This window comes from Cyanistes caeruleus, chromosome 6, assembly GCF_971803275.1.
Source record: "Cyanistes caeruleus chromosome 6, bCyaCae1.hap1.1, whole genome shotgun sequence".
Lineage (NCBI taxonomy): Eukaryota > Metazoa > Chordata > Aves > Passeriformes > Paridae > Cyanistes > Cyanistes caeruleus.
The window spans coordinates 46,411,133-46,431,522 of record NC_141706.1 but is presented as its reverse complement, the minus strand read 5'-3'; the positions used below and the strand labels follow the sequence as shown (position 1 = coordinate 46,431,522).

At 39.4% G+C, this 20,390-nt stretch overlaps 1 protein-coding gene across 50 annotated transcripts in view; it reads right to left on the bottom strand.

Annotated features, from left to right (window-relative positions):
* The window catches only part of GPATCH2L (G-patch domain containing 2 like), a 40,739-nt gene that overhangs the window by 13,864 nt on the left and 6,485 nt on the right, over positions 1-20,390 (bottom strand). For 18 of the 50 annotated variants that reach the window (XM_086893412.1, XM_086893395.1, XM_086893397.1 and 15 more), the window contains 7 exons: positions 18,992-19,056; positions 15,436-15,612; positions 14,970-15,049; positions 12,838-12,905; positions 12,001-12,040; positions 9,762-9,847; positions 197-288 (listed from right to left, as the gene is read on the bottom strand). In XM_086893412.1, the coding sequence (XP_086749538.1) occupies positions 197-288; positions 9,762-9,847; positions 12,001-12,040; positions 12,838-12,905; positions 14,970-15,049; positions 15,436-15,612; positions 18,992-19,056 (608 nt within the window). Of the gene's footprint in view, positions 1-196; positions 289-9,761; positions 9,848-11,893; positions 11,949-12,000; positions 12,041-12,837; positions 12,906-14,969; positions 15,050-15,435; positions 15,613-18,991; positions 19,057-20,390 lie in introns of all 50 variants that reach the window. The other 32 variants (XM_023927785.2, XM_086893394.1, XM_086893405.1 and 29 more) reach the window with 3 other exon arrangements.

Here is a 20,390-nt window from a genome sequence, read left to right as displayed (position 1 = left end):
TGAAGCACTGCAAATTATATTAACTTAACATTGCTACACTGCCAAAAATTTGTTTAGTAGGCAGCTTTTGATGCTATGCAAAAACACATGATATGCTCTCTCACACATTTCATTAGTTTCAAACCAAAGTAACACCACTTTTGCCTATGGCATTTTGCTCAAAAGGGACATGACTATAAAAATGCTGTCAGGTTACCTGATGTTGGGCTAGACATGGAGGCTGCAGCTGGCTTTCGTTTCCTCTTGATGTCCCTTGAACATGGTGGTCCCAGGTGGACATTTGCTTGCCTATGGAGAAAATGAAACAAATTAAACTCCACTCCAATATCACACTTCTGTAAGACTGACCAGTCAAGTCCAGCTCCTTCTTAACTAGTCAGTAGCACAACCCAAGTTTCTCAGGGAGTTTTGCTGTCGTTCTTTGGCAAAATATAAATTATGCTCCCATTTCCTTTAAGAGCTCATACATAAACTGCTCAGAAGAATAATTATATCTTAGCCTTTAAATTAAAAATTATATCTTTGACTGTTTATTTGTTAACTCCAAACTAACTCCTTGCATCCATAAAGATGTGACCAAGCAGTTATATGGCATGTGTCCTACCATTACTTCTATATGCAAGAATAACAAATGTCTGCAAGATTGCTCTTTATATAAACTGTGTGATATTTGCCCCTTAGTCAGAAATTATTTTGCAATCTATTTGGTACTGTAGAGTCATCTTAGAATGTACCCATAACGCCAAATGTCCATGCATATTATTTCTACTACAATAGTAAGTTTGTAAAGCTAAGAATGCAAGACTGTCTCACGTGTTTTTAAAATCATTATTTTCTTATCAAAGTGCTGTGCAAACAGCTGAATCTGACTTTTGGCAGCCTTGTTGTACCTTTAAACTGGCTGAAAGGCATAATCTGTCCTGTTAATATCAACTGTTAAGTCTGAAGCCTACTGATGGCCGTTTCAGTTTAATCATTTGCCAATTAAGAAGTAGCCATTTGCCAGTTAGGAAGAAATCTGTATTGTTGGAACTGACTTGAGCTGAGAACTCCTTCAAGTCATATACCTGTAAGGAAGCAGAGAACTTTAACTCACAAATAACAGTCTTTACAGCAGACCAGAGAACTTCCTCAAATACCATCCATAATAAATATAAATGCATAATTTAGAAATTACATTGGGTTCAAATCCCTTCTTTGTCTGATGTAACAGACTTCCTTTAGCAAGTTCCTTGGTCATTCTTATCATCAGATCTGATGTGCAAAATGCAGAACTACAGTGCAAATAATATCAGTTAAAGACTGTGATGAGCTTAGATGGTATGAAATTTGGAACCATGTAAGTTTTGATGACTAAGTGCTGAAAAGCTTCACTATCTTCAAAGTTTGTTATTTTGATCTTTTTAAAACATCCTGAAAGTTTAACAAACATTTTTATCACATACTAAAGCCTTTGAAATATAAAAAAAGGAAAAATCCATGGGTTTTTATTTCCATTACAAAAATCTATTAAAAAAAAACAAACCCACATATTTACAATATGTATTGTTTTAGATCCTCTATTTATGCAAAATCAAATTGTGCTATTGTATCTATACAGAACAGTGTAGGGACCACAAAGAAATTCCTACACTAGTCCAGTCTATAAATTGTTTGAATGCTGCTGGGTCTATCTATTTACCTGAAAAAAAAGTGCAACCACTAAATAAAGGAATTAAACTACTGTTCCATCTTCTCAACTAAAATTCAAAAGTTCTACAAGAAGTCTGTAAGATCTGTCCTCTAAATCTGACATTAAAGAACAGTTTCAAAAATTTTTAAATTGTGCTGTGTTTCGCAGTCAGTTTTTTAAACCTGGGAGCATATATTAATACAACCAGACAAAGAAGTCTCCTGAGGGGATTGAGTGTACTCTCAGTAAACTCACCAAAAACCAAGTGCTGGGTCCTTCACTTTGGCCACCACAACCCCATTCATTGCTGCAGGCTGGGGGAAGGGTGGTTGGAAAGCAGCCCAGAGGCAAGGAACCTGGAGGTGCTGCTCAACAGCGGCTGAACATGAGCCAGCATGCGCACAGGTGGCCAAGGCCAGTGCCATCATGGCTTGGATCAAGAATATGGTGGCCAGCTGAACCTGAGAAGGGATCATTCCCCTGTATTCAGTGAGGCCACACCTCAAGTCCTATGTTCTATTTTGGGCCCTTCACTACAAGAACACTGAGGTGCTAGAGCATGTCCAGAGAAGGGCAATGGAGCTGGTGAAGGCTCTGGAACACAAGCCCTTTGAGGAGCAGCTGAGGGAGCTGGGGGTGTTTAGCCTGGGGGAAAAGAAGCTCAGGGAAGAACTTATCACTCTCTACAACTACCTGAAAGGAGGGTGTAGCCAGGTGGGGGTCTCCCAATCAACTGGCAGAAGAATGAGAAGACAGTTTCATGCCGTGCCAGGGGAGGTTCAGGCTGGGTATCAGGAGGACTTTCTTCAAGGAAAGAGTTGTCAGACATTGGAATGAACAGCCCAGGGAGGTAGTTAGAGAAACCATCCCTGGAGGTGAAAAGCTGTCAAAAATACTGGCACACCTACAGAATGCACACTCAAATCTCTCACCTCTAATTAACTTGTGGATGCTAAAACTGCTTTTGACCATGATTATAACACAGGCTATACAGTGTTTTTACATAGCTGTAACCATGTATTCTGAAACATCTAAACACACATAACCTGAAGAAAAGATCCTGTTTTTTATTTTGCACCAGTGACACAGTATTAGATTACTAACTGCACAACTACATAAGTGTATATAGTAATCTAATTAATTTTAATTCATATAAAAATAACAAAAATAATTTTAAAATGTTCCCTTTTTAATTTTATGAACTTACACCAACATTAGCCAGTTGATACTTAGAATCACTGTGGACTAGGAAAGAAGTATGCACTATCATTTCCAAGAGACTATGCAATTTTTCCAGCTCACAAATGTTACAGCAAGATTTTGCGTAAGAGCTCCTGGCTCTCAGCTACATATTCAAACATCTACACTTACCTTATGATTACACAAGAGGTAAAAAAAATCAAAATGAAAACAGAATAATCTCAAAATCCCTTACTGTAGTGGAAGTAAAAGCAAATAATACTTCAGTTGAAGACTACTAGCAAGAATGCTGTATCTAGTAGCCCTGCCTCTACGATACAAAGGCTCAGAGGTCATAAATTGTCTCTGTAACATGTTTTTCATTCAGGTTTATCCCTTATTGATCACCCACGCTTCAGTTAGTAAATCAGGAACCTATTGATTACTCACTGGCTCTGACTGACCCAGTGGTAAAAATGTCATTTCAAGTGGCTGGTGCACTTTACAGGCACCATAAATCTGCATGCAGGGAATCTCTAGGTGGTAAGTACCTTGGGAGAGAGAAGAGCAGATGACTGCACTCAGGGATGATAGTCCTCATTAAGGCATGGACAGAAAGCATGTCTGAGGTATAGCTTATGAAATATGCAGATTTTTGGTAGATATCTCACTTTTCAATGTAAATTTCTAGTAACTTGCTTGCATGAAGATCTCTATCAGTGAGATAATAGAATTAGTGAATCCCAGTTTAACAGCAGACTCCTATAGACTCCTACAAACACCACCACCACCACTTCGAAAATCAAGTCATGGATATGCACAGTTCCCAACATAGCAGTGGACAGGCTGAATTATAAAACATGAAAATACTACAATTTACAATGATGAATTAGTTCTCCTGAACTTTAACAACTCTTCTGAACAGTTAAAAATTACTCTAAAGTAGACTATAACAGGAAAGGCTGACAGAAAAGGTGTATTTGCGCATTGTCTCAGCCCTCTCTGTGAAGATCTGGGACTAAACTTACAAACTAGAACAGGACTTACACTATCTTTCCTAGCCTTCAATCTCTTCTGCTAGGCGTCCATGCTTTCTTCAGTGTTGCATAAACAGAAATGAGAAAATAATTCCCTGATTTCTTTTGGACTATGAAAGGTTTATCACAAGAAAAAAAAAGTCGCAGTGTTTAGTCACAGGTGGATGTAACCAACTATGAGACTAACATGAAAACATAGTTTACAATCTAGAGATGATTGAAATTCTGACCCTGGAAGAGAAAAAGGAGAACACACTTAGAGCAACATATCAGGGTCAAAAATGTGGCTGTTTTGTTGGCTGCAATATATTCAACTCACATAGCAGTCACTGCCAGGAGTTAGTAAATGAAAAATTACACATGTATAGGAAAAATGGCTTTCAACAATATGAAAAGTCTATAGTGTCTTTTTGACAGTGATAATATTTTTTGTAATCACACTAAAGGAATCATTCAGGAAATACTTTTTGTCTTTTGTTTTTGTTTTTAACATAGTACTTATGGTACTCAGTTCTGCATGCAGGTCATGCTGGAGAAAAAACAGGCTTTGTTATGCAGAAAGATTAAATTCATGGTAGTCTCTAATGTGTCAGAAGTAATGCTTCCTTTCATTTCTTTTCTGCATATTTATTCTATGTCTTTATTTACATGGTTTCTAATGACCAGTACCTGCATACACAGGACTCCCATCTCACTTCTACAGTTTGAGATGACCATGCACTGGAGCTTGACGCTATTTTACATCTACCGCAGTATTTCAACAGAAATCGTTTTACATCTACCACAGTATTTCAACAAAAATTTTCAAGAGAAAATTAGGATTGGCAATATAATCTGTAGGAGAAAATACAGAGCACAAGCAGTCACCAGCCCACAAAGAATCTTAGAACAGCATCAGGACCCTGAAAGCTTCTATCTGTGAAGTCTAAATTGTAGCATGAAGTCTACTCTTAAAATTCAGCGTAAAAATCAGCTCAATCTCACAACAAAGGTCTCTTTAGCTCATACAGAGCTAAACATGACAACCTGTGGCCTTTTTGAAGGCAAGAGGCACACTGCACACTTGTGGGTGTGTGCCTCTCACGGTCATCTCATAATATTCAGCTTGTCTGCTTACACACTTTATTCTAACCCTATCCTTAGAAGAAGCAAAGCACGTGGATTATACAGTGAAAGTGAGAGGCAGTCATTAGTCTACTACTATAAAAACAAGGGATGTTATTATCCTCATGTTAAAGTGAATGTTAATAGAGACTGCCTTTTAACAAAGATACTGCTACTAAAACTCCACACAACCCAGCTGTTGCTGTTGTGATGCTCTATTCAGAGCAAACACAAACCAAATGAAAGGCTCTTTCTCTAAGCCCTGAGGTGTTACCTGAGGCTGTTGATGGTGGCTTCACGAAATTAATAGTAAAAGCAGAAATCTTCCTCCTCTTTGACTACAGAGCCAGCTGGGCACCAGTCTAATCTGCACATAACATGTGTAAATCAATACAAGTTGCTCATCCTATCTGCATGCAAAGCTCCCGCACACACAAGTGGTTCTTGCTATCACATCCCAGTGTAGATATTCCCGATGCACAGCAGTCTCCTATGCCCTGCAGAGCCTCTTGGGAAGGCTTCTAGAGCACATTTTCAGACTCCAAAATCTCTAATAGGTTAGCTCACTTCTTCGATCATCCAAATCTCATAGATCTTCAAGAGAAGCAGTCTGTTCCCCAAGTAAGCATTATAATGATGTGGCAATTCTATTCCTAAAAGTCTGCATGTGGCAAATGCAAGTGAATGCATTTTCTTCCTGTTTTCCATGTAAGCACTCTAAGCAGAGAATATGTGATCCCATATATTATATTCCCTATTTTCACACTGAATCACACTGTATCTGTGCCAGAAAGACTCCTACTGTTTGCCAGATCTGCTGAGTACACAGATTTGAAATAGCAAGGAAAAAAAAAAAATTCTGAAGCCAAGGGGAATTTATTTTTCAGTCCAGAGAATTAAGATTCATCAAAATGGGAATATTAGGCCTCAGTCAACTGCATGTGACACTAGGTTGATAGCTGCTGTTCATTGCATGCCTGTCAGAAGAATTCAGTTATATTCCCAACTGGAATATTAGCCAAGCTTTAGCAAAGAAGACATGAAAATCCTCCAGCTACATGGAAAAAGAGTAAAAAAAAAAAAAAACCAAAACGGGGAGATAGGCTGCCTAAAATGAACTGGATACTGTCTTGCCCAAGCAGGAAAATATGGAATTGTGGGCATCTGTTCACTCCTTCAGCTGCCTCAGAAAAGGCCTGTATTGCAGACATTCCCTGTATTTCCACATGCTTGGGTAAGAAGCAGAAATATCAAGATCTCTGTGCACAGATAAAGAAGTGGCAGAACAATATTTATTTTCACAAAAGTATTTCTGGGGCTAGAACTAGAATTTGAGACATTCAAGTCTGTTCAGTTTAATAGCACCACCAAACCCAGAGTATGGAGCAACAGGCAGCAAATGAGGAGATCACTCAGCCCCCCTATATCTTTATCCCATATTCCAGTCAAATGAAAGACTTGCTTCTATATCAGATTAAACTCTAGATTTACAGTTAGTATTAACAAAGTACATGCAAAGCAATTTTCTTTATCTGTGTTACTCAAAAGTCTAATACAGTTCTTCAAGCCTCCACCTTCAACATCTACCTACCATCCAAGGTCCACTTTTCCTATGACCTCCAGTAGGAATATTTAATTGTTTTTTTTTCACTCATAATCCTATTTTCAAGGCTAGGCAAATAATAAACAGCATTAGGGACAATTTATCTTCTACCTTTCTCTTATTCTGTCTACTATTCAAATTAAAGGGAGCATTGGTTCTAGGCTCTTCTGAAACTCTTACCTTGACTCAAAGGAATAGCATTCCATCAGCCAACAACCTACAACATCTTCTCAGCTACAGAATATTGAATAACCAACATCTAATAAGGTACTCAATTTCAGCCTATACAAAATCCTCTTAAGCAGAAGGAGCTCAACAACAAAATTCTGTTCAGACCACTCCTCTCAGAGAGGCAAACAGGCAGAGGGGAAAGAGGCAAGGATCCCTTGAGTTGCCCATCTAAGTCTCTACTTACTTGCTTTTAGCAGTCTGCATCATGAAGTCAAAACCTTAACAGACAAGACATGATTAGCAAACGTTTTGTGCTCTTAAAGGAGAGTAATTATAGGCATGTGAAAAAAGAAGAGATCCCTGAGGTACTCTTCCTTGCATGCCTCCCGAGAGGCAGCAGGGCCATTAAAAATTCCATGATGAAGAGGAAAAACAGTCTGGGAACAGCCAGGAGGCAATACAGCAAATTAATACACCAGCCATCCCTTGGGAAGACTGCAAGAAAGCAGAAAACTCTCCTTGCTTCACAAAATAAAATTATACCACTAATGATAACAGTCACCACACACAAAACTGCTTCTAATGATGGGTGTGAAATTCCCAGTGCTGTACATACACTTTGAATGAAAGCTCTTCTCATCACAGACATAAATCAAGAAAGGTAGTGTACGATTTTTACTGCCTTTCAAATAAGACTTCCCAAGGAACCTTCCACATAGGCTTGTCAGTGTCAAGGAGGAGGTTCTTTCTCAAGACTCAGCTGCACTCAGTACTTTGGCCTTCAGTTCTGCCTAAACAAAAGTACTGGGTTGCCAGTCTTCCACATAAACTGCACCAAAATGATTGAGACAAAGAAAATAGTTCCACAGCAGAGAGAGGACTCCACTCAGTAAATATACTCTACTGGACATGCACCTTGATAGCAGAAACAAAGCAGAGAAAGGAGATTTTGCATGGCACAGCAGGCATCAGGTTGAAGAAACTGGTTGGCTACAACATCAAGACCATGTCTTTTCTAATATGTTTCATGGTATTTCAGAGGATTTGCTTTCCACACACATACCCATCCCATTCTGGCAAATTTCAGAGCAGAATTTCTCCAGAACAAGGTGCAAGCTGTTAGAAGCTTCCTAAAGCACAAACTACTGAAACTGATTCCATACATGGCAAAGGCAGGAGATGTTAACTAGGGCATTACTTATCTGGGCTTACAGAGATCAGCTAAACCTCCTATAAGAAAATGGATGAAAATGGACTACTAACGAGTATGCTTGGCATGTAAAGCTAAAGAACTACTATCAAGAAAATGTTTCTCTGAAGGAACAATTTCCTTCTGTGCCTTTATCAGCATCTTTACATAATGCAAGCTCCTTGTACCAAAGAGTTCAATCCTTGCCACATACATGGGGGCCACAAAACACATTCATTCTTTTCATATTTCTTTCTACTATAAAGGTTCTTGAGCACATTTCACAGTAAAATAGGAACTATTTTCTCAAATTTCAGGCATTTAAAAACACGACTGCATCTGGGATGATACAATTTCTCTGCCAACTCAGGAACAATTCATCAGTGATTATGTTTGTCAGGACACCAGCCACCTGTTCATTAGAGGAGGGAACCAAACATATATATTAACTGGTTAACTAGACTATACACCCAGAAAAACCTAGCAAACACAATCTCTCCAGGCTTAGAAATCCCTTGCAAAGAGCTTGGCTTTGGAAAAGGCCTTCACTGACTGTCATAAAGGTAGAGATTTTGCCCAGTTTGAATTTGCAAGCAGGATTTGTCCAGCTCACTGTTCTGGAAGACAAATTTCCATAAAGCACCAAGTAAAACACTGGAGGCAAAAGAAAGGTTATCCTAGATGAAAATGAAGAGACCATTCAATCTTCTTGCTTCACAGGCAGAAAAACATCCCCAGAGTGGGGCAAAAGCACAGAAAGGAATCAATTTGCTGATGCACAGTCTTCTGAATTCTTTTTATTCTCATCCAGTTGAACATTTAAGAGCTGATTTCTTCCTCCCTCCCCTTTTCCAGCTTTAACATGCTGGCTACAGCAGCATGAGGTCATGGTGCGACACCGCAGAATTCCCTGCAGAAGCCAGTGGGAAGAGAGGCTTTGCTGGGTGGGTGCCAAGCTTCTGTTCAGACACATACAACCTTAGTACATTTTTCATGCTCTATTTGCTAATTAACAAGGGAAAGAAAGCCATGAAGCTGAAAGTCCAGACATTTCTTTCAGATTGGGTCCCTGGTACAAGCACATAAGCAGAATTGTGTCCAAAGCAAGGCTTTGTCTACTTGCACAGGGAAAGAGCTCAAGGGCACCTTACCTATAGGTATCACCTGCAGCACAAAAACAGGAGTCACCTCTAAGGCCAGCACTTGAATTTAATTTAGGATTAGTCAGCAAAAGGTGCCTGAATAGTATATTAACCTGAACTATGCAGACTCAAATATACCTAACATCTGGCCAAACCAGATCTAAATTTCAGCTATTGCTATAGAGAGATATCAAGCCATTAGAGGTCACCTCAGGTGAGTTCTTAATCTGCTCAGAGGGTCTATTCTAGACACCTAGGATACCAAAATGCTTCAGCATGTTACCCACACCAGTTTGTCAGCATTTTCCCTCTCATCTTGTTCCAGTTCTAAAAGTGGGCAATGATACTATGTCCATTTGTACCTACAAAACAGACTTGCAGCAATTCATTGCATATTTCAGAACACAGTGCAGTTATTTCTAATAGAACCGTATGTTCTGCCTGTCATACACTGTTTCATATACTGTAAGCATTTAGTTTATTGAAACTCTCAAATAAACTGCATTGCTATGTTTTGTGCTAAATTTGGACACAAGCTGCCCAGGGAGAAGTGCATTAAGTTACAGGTCCATGAGTACTGTTCAGATCACACAGTACTGCTGAAGACATCCAGGAGAGGGAAGTGAGGCAAACCCAAGAGAGCAGAGCAGAGCAAGGGAGTTACCTGGCAGTGCAGTGTGCTGGTGAGCATCTTCGGTGGGAAGCATCAGCAAGCACATCCAGAGAGTACAGAGGAGATAATGGATTGAACTGGAAAGTCAAGAGATTTTATTTAAGCAAAGCATTAAAAGAAATAGTTCTCTAGAAATAGAGATAAAGCTCCTCAGATCTGTTCTATTCACACACTATAAGGAGACATTCCTGGCACCTCAAGGGGTAAGTAAGACTAGATGAGAAAAGACTCTCACTTCAGACAAAAGGGTAGCACAAAGGGTGAAACAGTAAGTCTCATAACCACCTTCTCACAACAGACAGCCTCACCACACTCCTCCAACCTGCATTATTAAAAATGCTGGTTGACTAAGAGTGTAAGTGCTCTATTGCTGCATGCCATGAGAAAAAAGTCTGCTTCTCTTTCAGAAAGCTTCTTGTCTACCTTCACATCACAGAGAAAAAGGTCACTCTTATGAATTGTGGAAGCACAGAACTTTTTCCTTGCATAGAGCAATTCCTATAGTCCCAAGGGTTGTGTATATCACTGAAACGGACCTCTGGAAGACTCACATCCACCAGGTTAAGTTCACAATGAGCGCTCAATTCATTCCATGGCAAGTGAGTTGCTCCTTCCACTCCCCTCCAACCTCACAAGCTGCTTTTGCAAACTGCTTAAAACAAATTTTTGAAGCAATGCATGGTCATACTAATCTAAGATACTGTGTTAGACATACACTAGACAAATCTTGAGGGCATCAAACCTGTGCAAGACAGTTTGCTGTAGAAGATGAAACAGACAGGATTTTTAATTGTCAGGACAGAAATGCAATAATCTGGTCAATCAATGCATGGAACAAACTTTGCTCAATGTGTAAACAGAAGCTTTAGACTGGTAGTTTTTCCGGGGTACCTGCTTCATACTTCTCATTAAGCACTTCCTCTTTATTTATAACTCACACCTCAAGCAGGAAATTAATTCCCATCTTCTTTTCAAAGTGCTACACCAATCTCCAGAACACTTTTCATGTATTACTAGTATTACTGATGAATTTTCAGTAAGGACAAAGGAACAATCCACACCTGTAGCAGGACTCATCGTACAAGCCATCTGCAACTTCAGAACTCAGTATTAGGCCTTTACCCTCCACCTTTCTAAGAAAGAAGATGCATCACAAAGCTGCTGCAATCAGGGAGCTCCCCCTTAAGTGGGACTGCTAATTTACTGTCAATGAAGTAACATTGCAACTGCACAGTAGGGAGAATCACCAGGAACCCTCTAATACTAGAATGGCTGATTCAAATTCATTTATGTAAAACAAAAGTTACTTACTTTTGGTCATTTTAAAGTTTATGTAGTTACTCTTATCTTTAGCAGTATAAAAACAATCTGTAAAATGGTCTCACTAAAGGAAAATACACAATTGCACAAAGGCAATTTCTTTAAAATTATTTCTTGTCATATACACATTTTTAGTCACCTGAAAGGTAAAAAAAAATTTCAGTCCTACTGCTCACCAACCATAAAACAACCTGCATAGGAATAAAAAGGAGTGTACATGGCCAGGAAGTGTTACAACATGACTGCTTAAATGGGAGAGAGGTTTATTTGCTCTTTTCTATTAAGAACCTGAGATTTTATATCTGAAAGTAAAAAAAAACCAAAAAAAACAACAACAACTCCTAGCACTGAAGCTAAGACCTACTGGAGAATATAAAAGTGCACACACAAGAGTTTCAGTTACAAGAATGCCTATTTCTCCTGCTTATCACCTCTTACATTTTTCTGTTACAACTGCTATTTAACTATGTCATTTAAGCTCACCAATTTTTCCCTTCTCTGTGGATGAGACTATCAGGTAGAAGCCTGAGCCAAACAAGGCAAAACAAAGCACTTAAAAAAAAAGAAGAATGTTCCAATTCTTATGGAATTTTGAGAAGCCAAAGCTCCTCCTGTCAAGAAGTATTTTCCCTCCCACTCACTGTCAGAAAGGATGGCCTACACTAACCTGAAACAGGGAGATAAATAAAAGGAGCTCCTGAGCTATTCAGTTTAAATAGACAAAACAACGCCGGAGAAGTGGGCTGTGTTCAAAGCCCAGAAGACATCAGTTAACAAAATGAGAAGGGACAGGAGTGCCTTACCTCATGTGCACAGGCCACAGTGTGTGGGAAATCAGAAGCCAGCACTGTGTTCATTCTAGAGAGAAGGAAACCAAGAAAATAAAAAAGGAAAAGCGGAGTCACCTTACCTGGTTGCGATCTCTCTTCCCCATGGATGGTAACCAAAAACTGGAAGGAGGCAGAGTCGAAAGGACAGGTGGGAGCAATGCCAAGGAACAAACACAGGGGGGGAAAAAACGAGGGTTGGGGATAAGAAGAGAAGGGGAAGAACAAAGATGGAGGGAGAAGGAAAAAGATTAAATATCATCAGGAGTCATATTAAAAACAACAAATTTCAGATCCAAGGAAGAAAATTAGGTATCAACAGCTGGTGAAGGCTGGACCCACTGGACTACAGTCAAGACATGCCATCCTTATCTACCCATTCCCCAAAACAGCATTAGGGAGATGCCAAAGGATAACCAGCACATGGTTTCCAGTGCTAACTACAATTTAAATATGCTAATTGGGGAAGGAGACATAACACCAAAGAAAGTAAAAGTAATTTCACAGCTGCCTTGTCAGCATCATTTCTGCAGTCTGGGTATGCGCCCAAAGTACAGCTCCACAAAGAAGCATTTTAAAAAATGAGCATATGGGGCTCAGTCTTCTCTTAATGTCCAAAAAATCTGCAGTTACTGCAATGTCACATTATAAGGGAAAAAAAAAAAAAAAAGCTGACTGGAAAAAAGGGGCATTTGAGTAGTGTCCACTCATTGGGGCAGCCTTATATAAACATTTTTATATAACAAAGGGGAAGTCAGCAATTACAATTAGAAGCCCTCAGTAGAATACTGTCTCCCATTCCACACGTTATGCTTAAGAGTCCACCCAGCTCTTCAAGTCCTTCACCCCCAAAAGGAAGAGGATACTATAGATCTTTTCCCCCTCCCAAAGTTCGATACAACAGCTGTTAAGGGCCTTACTCTTTCTGGCGTGGATCACTAACAATATGACCTAGCCTCTCGGTGCCCAGAGTGCTCATGGAGGTCTCCTGAAACACAAAGACAGGTAAAAGGTTGCAAATTCACACAGTAAGCAGAGAATAGCCTGCTGCTGCCAGTAAGAACTAATCTTACTCCCCTGGGTCACATCCTTTCCTTATTAGCACACTCTCACCTAAACATGTTCACTCCTTCCTTTTAGAACTTCACCTGAGATGATTTAACTAGTTAAAATGGCAGAAAATCATTCAATATTATTTATGAGGCTTTTTTTTTATTTTAGTGATGATTTTTGCTTGCAGAGGGGAGCACCATAAACTGGACTAGAACAAAGTATGTAGCACAAGGATGCATGAGAGCAGGGGAGATGGCTGGGAAGTGCTTCTTTTCGTGTTACTGATATCAGTTGGCTTCAAACAGGCTGAGATAGGACACTGCACTATTCCATTAACAGTGGGGATTCACCAACCACCAGTGAATAAATTAAGGAGTGAAAGCATGATGCTTTTGCCCTTCCTGAAAGCAGCAATTCAGCAGCAGGACCTCCAGCAACTAAAGAAAAGGTAGGTCCTAGGAGAAAGGACTTGCTCTGGGAGCATGTTGCTTCCCGCAAAATGCTGCCCTGTGTATGTGCTCAATGCTGGCATACACGTACACACAGCCTGAAGCACCAGCTGCTCACATCTGCATAGCAACTGCCTCCAAGAAAGAAGTATACTTTTCAGCAAGAGGCTGAAGATGAGGGCAAAAGTCTTTCACAGATAAGGTTTGTTTGGGCAAGGCACATAGGCAAAACACACTCAAAGTTTGGGGGCAGTTGTAGCAGCAGGGGTGAAACATGGGCTATTTGTTACAGCAGGAAAATTATTAACTTAAAGTGCAATAATGTTTAAATTTACAGTTTATTACTGTGTAAATTACAAGCCATACTTTTGGTAATTAGCAGCTCGCTGGCGGGGAGCTCTGAATGAAACTCATTATTTATGATTACAATTTCGAGAGAGATGGGGAAGGGGGAGCAGTGACCTCCGCTGCAAATGACAAAGATCCCTTTAAGGTGATGAAGATGAATTAAACAAGTAAATATTATCCTTCTCATTTGGATCATTAGAGGTATGCCGCCAGGCCCAGCCACTTGCAGGTGGCCTCAGGAACCCTACGTGTAAGTCAGTTTCTTGCCAGCTGAGGATTCATATTTTGAATGCCGGTTACAATTAAGCAAGGTGAGTGGAAGAAAGAAGGGGCAGACAAGGATCTTTCAAGTATGACTGAACAGAAGGCAGCTGTCGCATGCCTCTAGACTCCGGCCCCCCTATCACACCTGGTTAGCAGACTGGCCAGCCAGCTCAGAATTTATGCCAGTGTTTTCAAAACCACAGAAGCACATCACAATAAGAAGAAAAGCCAAACACAGTCAACACCTTCCTTCTCAGAACCATCTTTTACAACAAACAGCAGCACTCAATACTCCATGATGCAGACCTAACCAGGTGTACCCCTCTCTTTTAGACAGACATCTGCAAAGTACGTTTTTTTCTATTAAAAAAGGACTGTTATTTTGTTTGGTGTTTGCCCTACATATAATAAAACTAGTCAATAGCTTTGGACAGCTTTGTCTGCATTTACTGTATATTCCTTTTTACTCTCCTGTCTTCCAACTAAAAATGCAACTGCTAAAACCACCTTCCTTTGCTGCCATTCATATCAGTCTTCTTTCCTATATAAAATTTGGCCTTCCTTCACCTTTGAGGCACCTCTTTCCCCTTGTAGTCTCAGATGAGCATGCCCAAGTCTCATGCCATCATCATTTTCCCCTACATTGTGTCTAAATCTTCTTGATATTTATGCTCCCTGTCATTCTTCCTGAGGTCTCCTTTCATACTGCTTTCAGCACTGATCAGCTGTCTTTGCCACTCCAAATGTGCCTTAAAATCCACTTAGTCACTCAATCATCTTCTGACAGTCAAAGCAGTTAAACAAATCAAACAACATATGAAACAAAAAATATACAGGACCACTTTCTGCAGAAAACAATTTACATGGTATCTTAGAACAGCACTTCAGGACTGATCAGAATTTGAAATACAAAATTACCATGTTTCAAAAGGGCATACCTTGCCAACCAGCCTCCTCCGACCTTTACGGAGACAACGGGCAGCAGCTCCTGGAAGGCGATTCAGACGAGCATGAAATCCTGAAAAACAAACACAGAAAAACTGAGCAATGAACACAGAAGATTCTTTGTGACAAAACCACCAGGAAAATTCCTTAGTTCAGTAATCAAATCAAATCCTCTGTCTCTTGTTTTTCAGTCTCGAAGATGTAGCTATGCCAATTTATTCACAAATCGAATAAAATCCTTACTTTTAAAAAAAAGGAAGACTGCCAGTGGGAAGTTGGTATGACTATTTCAGTAAATTCACCAATAGTGCAGCATTTTCTTAACTGGATTTAAAAAAAAAAAAAAAAGATCACCAATATTTACACCAATTACCAATGTTTAAATGCAACACCTATGAACAGAATCTACTCTTGCCATCATATCAAAAGTTCTCATACACAATTCCTTATGGACCTCACCTCTCTGAGCTGGCCGTGAGGGCAATAGGAAGGTGGAAACAGAGAGCTTGTCCAGGCCTGAGTCAATCCTCTCCACTTCAGATCGGTGATCAGCTCCCCACTTGGGAAGAAGGTTTGGGACAGTGAATCCTGGAACACATTCTCCTTCATAAAACCAATCACTTTGCTCATCATCTCCTAAAGAAATAGGATGGAATTAGCCATAAATAACATCGGTGTACTCTGTGACAGTCCCTCAAAATACTACAAGTAGGCACATCTGAATGTGAAACAGCTGAAGTCTCATTAAGAATTCGTTCTTGAAGAGTCTTATATTTGTATTCTGTTTCAATGATCCTCAGTAACTATGGGGCCTCACTAAATGCTTTAAACTATCCAACTCATCAGTCTCCAGAATTTCCCTATAGAACAAAGCCTCTTTATAGACCTGCCTAGGGCAGGTTTAGCACTCTGTTGCTACTGCATCTCATCAACCTTAGTTCAACATTGTGTGATGTCTTATGCAGAACTCTTTCTCTGAAGTAATTACTGCGACACCAGAAGAGGCCAATCATTTGGCACATGTTATAGGCTGTCACAGGAGAGACCTCACAAGAGGGGAAGACCAGGCTCACAGTGTAGGCAAAAGAAACATACTGATGAGAAAGACCCCTAGTCTGCTAAGACAGCAGCTAAGACGAAAATACAGAACTATCTGAATTGGTCACTCTGAGTTCAAGCACCATGCTGTGAGCTGCTTTCAATCAAAATTGCTTAGAATCTCTCAGAACTACAAATCCTCTGCAAAACTAAGGTAGCAGCATCAGAAGTCATGACCAAAGTCTCCATGGAGCTAGATCACTGTAGTTCACACAGCTGCAGCCCAAAACTGAACTGCATCACACTGTTCATAGTAAATCTGTCTGAAATTCCCTCAGAGCAGTAGCACATGAGCAGCATATGAAAAAAAAAAGCAGGAGGACAGCAAAGAACGTGACACATGTAGCATTTCAGAAGCCAAACTCACACGGTCCCATGCAATTGCAATCTTGCCTTAAAAAACTAACACATCTAGTGTAGGGAAAATTCTCATTTGCCTACCATTAAGTCTCAACTCAAGCATCATCACTTACACTCCTTTCCTCACTGAGTTACATTATTCCTGACCAAAGTCCATTATGCCTCACACGTCTTGCTGGGAAAGGAAAAAAAAAAAAAAGAAAAAAAGAAAAGAAAAAAAGTAAGAAAAAAAAGAAAATAGAAAAATAAAGAAAAAAGAAAAACATAAAAAAGAAAAAAAATACAAGAAAGTAAAAAAAAACTCATCCTAGTAAGAATGCTGCAGTCTTGCACATAACAGAAGCAGCAACATACAAAACCAACTCCGATCAGCAACAGGTAGGAGGACAACCAGAACGCTTTATCCTAGAGCTCTGACATTGTTTTTTCTGTCATGAATCAAGCTGACCCACCAGTTATATCTTCAAATATAAAAACCCCACCTCCACTTCACAGCAAATTAAGTAACATTGGGTAGCTCTCCTAAGAGAGCATAATTTGTGCAAAACTACTCCTAGAAATTTGGGTCTGTGAGCACAGTCTACCTCAAATCACTATTTTCACAAGACAAACTTTAATGATCAGCATCATATGCTAATATTCACTAATTGTCACTGTGAGAGATCCCAAGGCATGTAACAAATATAAAACCAAAAGAACCCCACCTTACAATCAAATTATGAACTAGGATCATTCTCACAGAAGCATGCTGGTATGTGCAGTTGCAAAGATGATTTATTTAATTAGCAGAAGCACAAATATTACATGATGCAACCTCAAAAGAAGGAGGGGAAAAAAACTGCATTTAAGAATGCTGCCAGTTTAAATTTCCCATTATTCAGCCTGGAGTTGTGCTAGAAACTATTTATAAGGTGGTGATGATCTGTGACAAAAAAAAATTGTGCTTGCTCCATCTCACTGACATGGAAAGCTGTTGTTTTTTTGTTTACTTTCTGACTAAGAATTGTCAAGAAAAAAAAGGAAAATGAGGTATTTTTTATTTAGTCTGAAAGCACAACAATATTTTTAACCCTTTCAATGGAACTGTAAGCTAATACATCTTGGCCAGAAAGCTATCACAGTACAAACTGTTTGAACAGAGAGAGACCTGATGACAAGGATGTCAAACCTCTTCTCTTACCTAAACAGGGAAGGCTTTGTAATTGGACTTTATTAATTTATCTCAGTAATATTTCTACATGTTCCTGTATATTGAGCATCCTACTTCTAGTAGCAGCCAAAAATTAATGTCTAAAACAGGATATAAAATCAGGGCAAGTATATAGGACAAGCATATAGACAAGTGTGTATATATATATATATATACTACCCAGTCTCCATCAATCTTGTGTCAGGTGATGAAGTAAAACACTTCAGTCACCACTCTGCTTTGTCATCTGATATACAAGTGCTCACTAATTTCAGCTCCCCCTGAACAATCATCAGTAAAAAGAGGGCAAAAGATTCTACTTTTCTGTTGTCTCTGAAGAACCAGAGTCTGGAAACAGTTATTTTTCAGCAAAGGTCAAAGCTGATATTTGAAATCCCTGCTCTTAAGGGAAGTATTATACTCCCCTAAGACAACAGATTGGTCCGACAGCCTAAAATACCATCAGAAAACAGAAAAGCATGTTTGCTATCATTGTGTTGCTTCACACAGGTACCTGGGCCATTAACAAGCTAGTGGAAGCAGCATATTCTACTGAGCTATACTTTAGCACTTGTATATTCCCAGAAGAGATCTCATCCAAATCTTAGCCTGTGAAATGTGACAGAATCAGAGTGCACAGAATTGCAGGTCTCTAGGGTCGCATTCCACATGCTCCAAATGTAACAGTCCTCAATGCCTATATGCCTACTACAACCTATTTCACACTTACTTCTGCCATATTCCCCATCAACTGAACATTGTGCTGTGGCTGGTAACTAAAACCAGATTGCACTTCACACTCAAAACTCCTAAGATACCATTTCTACAACAGACACTGAAAATACCACATTCAATTAATGCACACAAGAGCAAGGTAGGAACACATATTTAAAGAAACAAAGAAAATCACATAGTTCCATCATCTTCTTAGCACAGTCTATTAGGTGATTTGTCAGTATTACATAATTTTCCCCCCATCTTCTTTTCCTGCCCATAGAGAAAACAACTAACAGATTCAGGCAGTAATGGTATGTAGACACTGAAAACATCTACAGAAAAATCATAAGCTGTGCCCTTTCATTATGAAGACATCTCAAATTCCTCTTGTATGTCTGTGCTTTTCCACAATAATAGCTTCTTATATTGCAAATATTATGGATCTGATGCACAAAGTATTTTATCAGGAAAAGTGTAGTGTTATGAAAAATCATACATTTGTAGCCCTCATCTTATTTCTTAACTTCTAGCCACTCCCTGCCACCGGTTTTTTCCTCACACACCTCTCTCTCTGTCTCTCTTCAAACATAGATCTTTGCATTTATAAAGAAAGTAAGAAACTCATGAGGAAAATCACAGGACAGTTGTTACCTTGGCGGCCTTCATCATTGGTAAACAGGCCAGTATCACTGCTGCTGCAAACACTGCTGGTTTCACTGGAATAAAAACAGAGAAAAAAAAACAAGGTTACAATGGCAACAGCACAATACAAAAACTACATTTTACTAGCTTCTCCAAGACCAAAATGCTTTACATGTCTCACAAAAATTTTATTTCAGTCAGATACATGACTGGCTCCAGAACAGAACGTAACTGCACTTATCAATGCTGCATCACTTGAAAAAGAGTAGAATCCTGTATCTAGTTTAGTTCTAAGTTATCAAGAAGTAATTAATAAAATGGCATTTGCCTCGGGTACTAGAATTAATAACCTAAATATGGTATCATCTCGAATACTCACCAGGAAATCACATGCAGATAAAAACTCTGTCCTTGGGTCACTTAACAACTACTGAAAACCCTCTTAGGTCTTCTACTTCAGATTTCTTTTCCTCAAAAATGTTACATTGTCACACAAACAGCTTACCCCCCCCAAACTTTTATTCTATAAGGAGTAAAGAGCAGCTGCGACATTTACAACTCTCCAGCTAAATACCTTAGCACAGCATGACTTGCTGCTGCTGAATGTAACCTTGTCATAGCATGCTTTGCATTTGCTGAAGCACTGAGAGATTTAATTCTTCAACAAAATAATAAAGCTAGAAATTAATGTGTAGAAAGCCATTGACTACAAAGCTAGATGAATATTTGTAGAAGTACATGTCCGTGTCAGTCCCAAGCATCTGAAGGCTTTAATGCTGACCTGAAATCATTCCTTGGATACTTCAGGCAATGCTTCCTCTGATTTAGCCAAGAGATTCTAGGACAAGCAGAAACTACTTACTGCCTACTCCCTGAACGCTAAGACCTTAGATGCGAATACCAGGTATAAGTCAGCGCTAGAACTGGTCTCCAATCAGGGAATGCTGTTTGAAAGTATCTCTGGATGCCTCTTTTCCAGGGAAACTGGATCATACTAGAGACCAGTATCAACTGGAAACCCCTTGATTTACAAGGCTGAATGATGAGGGACCACAAAATATGTCACTCCAAAGAACTGCAGGAACAGAATAAAACTCTATTTTGTGAGCATATTGCTGTTCTTAGAAAATGCACTGTAAAGTTCAAACCAGTTAACTCATCATGCTGCTATCTTCATCATTGTATAAAGGCCATTTATACTTAATGGATGAACAATTTGTACAGCATTCTCACCTTCCAGCATGTAAGTTAATATCAAATTCCAAATTAATCCATTACAAAACTTGACTGTGCATTCATCCTCCCACATATACACCACAGCAATTACGGCCAAGGACTGAGAACCACAAATTAATTGTTTTATCCCAAGCTCTCCTACCAACTCACTGTATGACCCTGGGCCAATCTC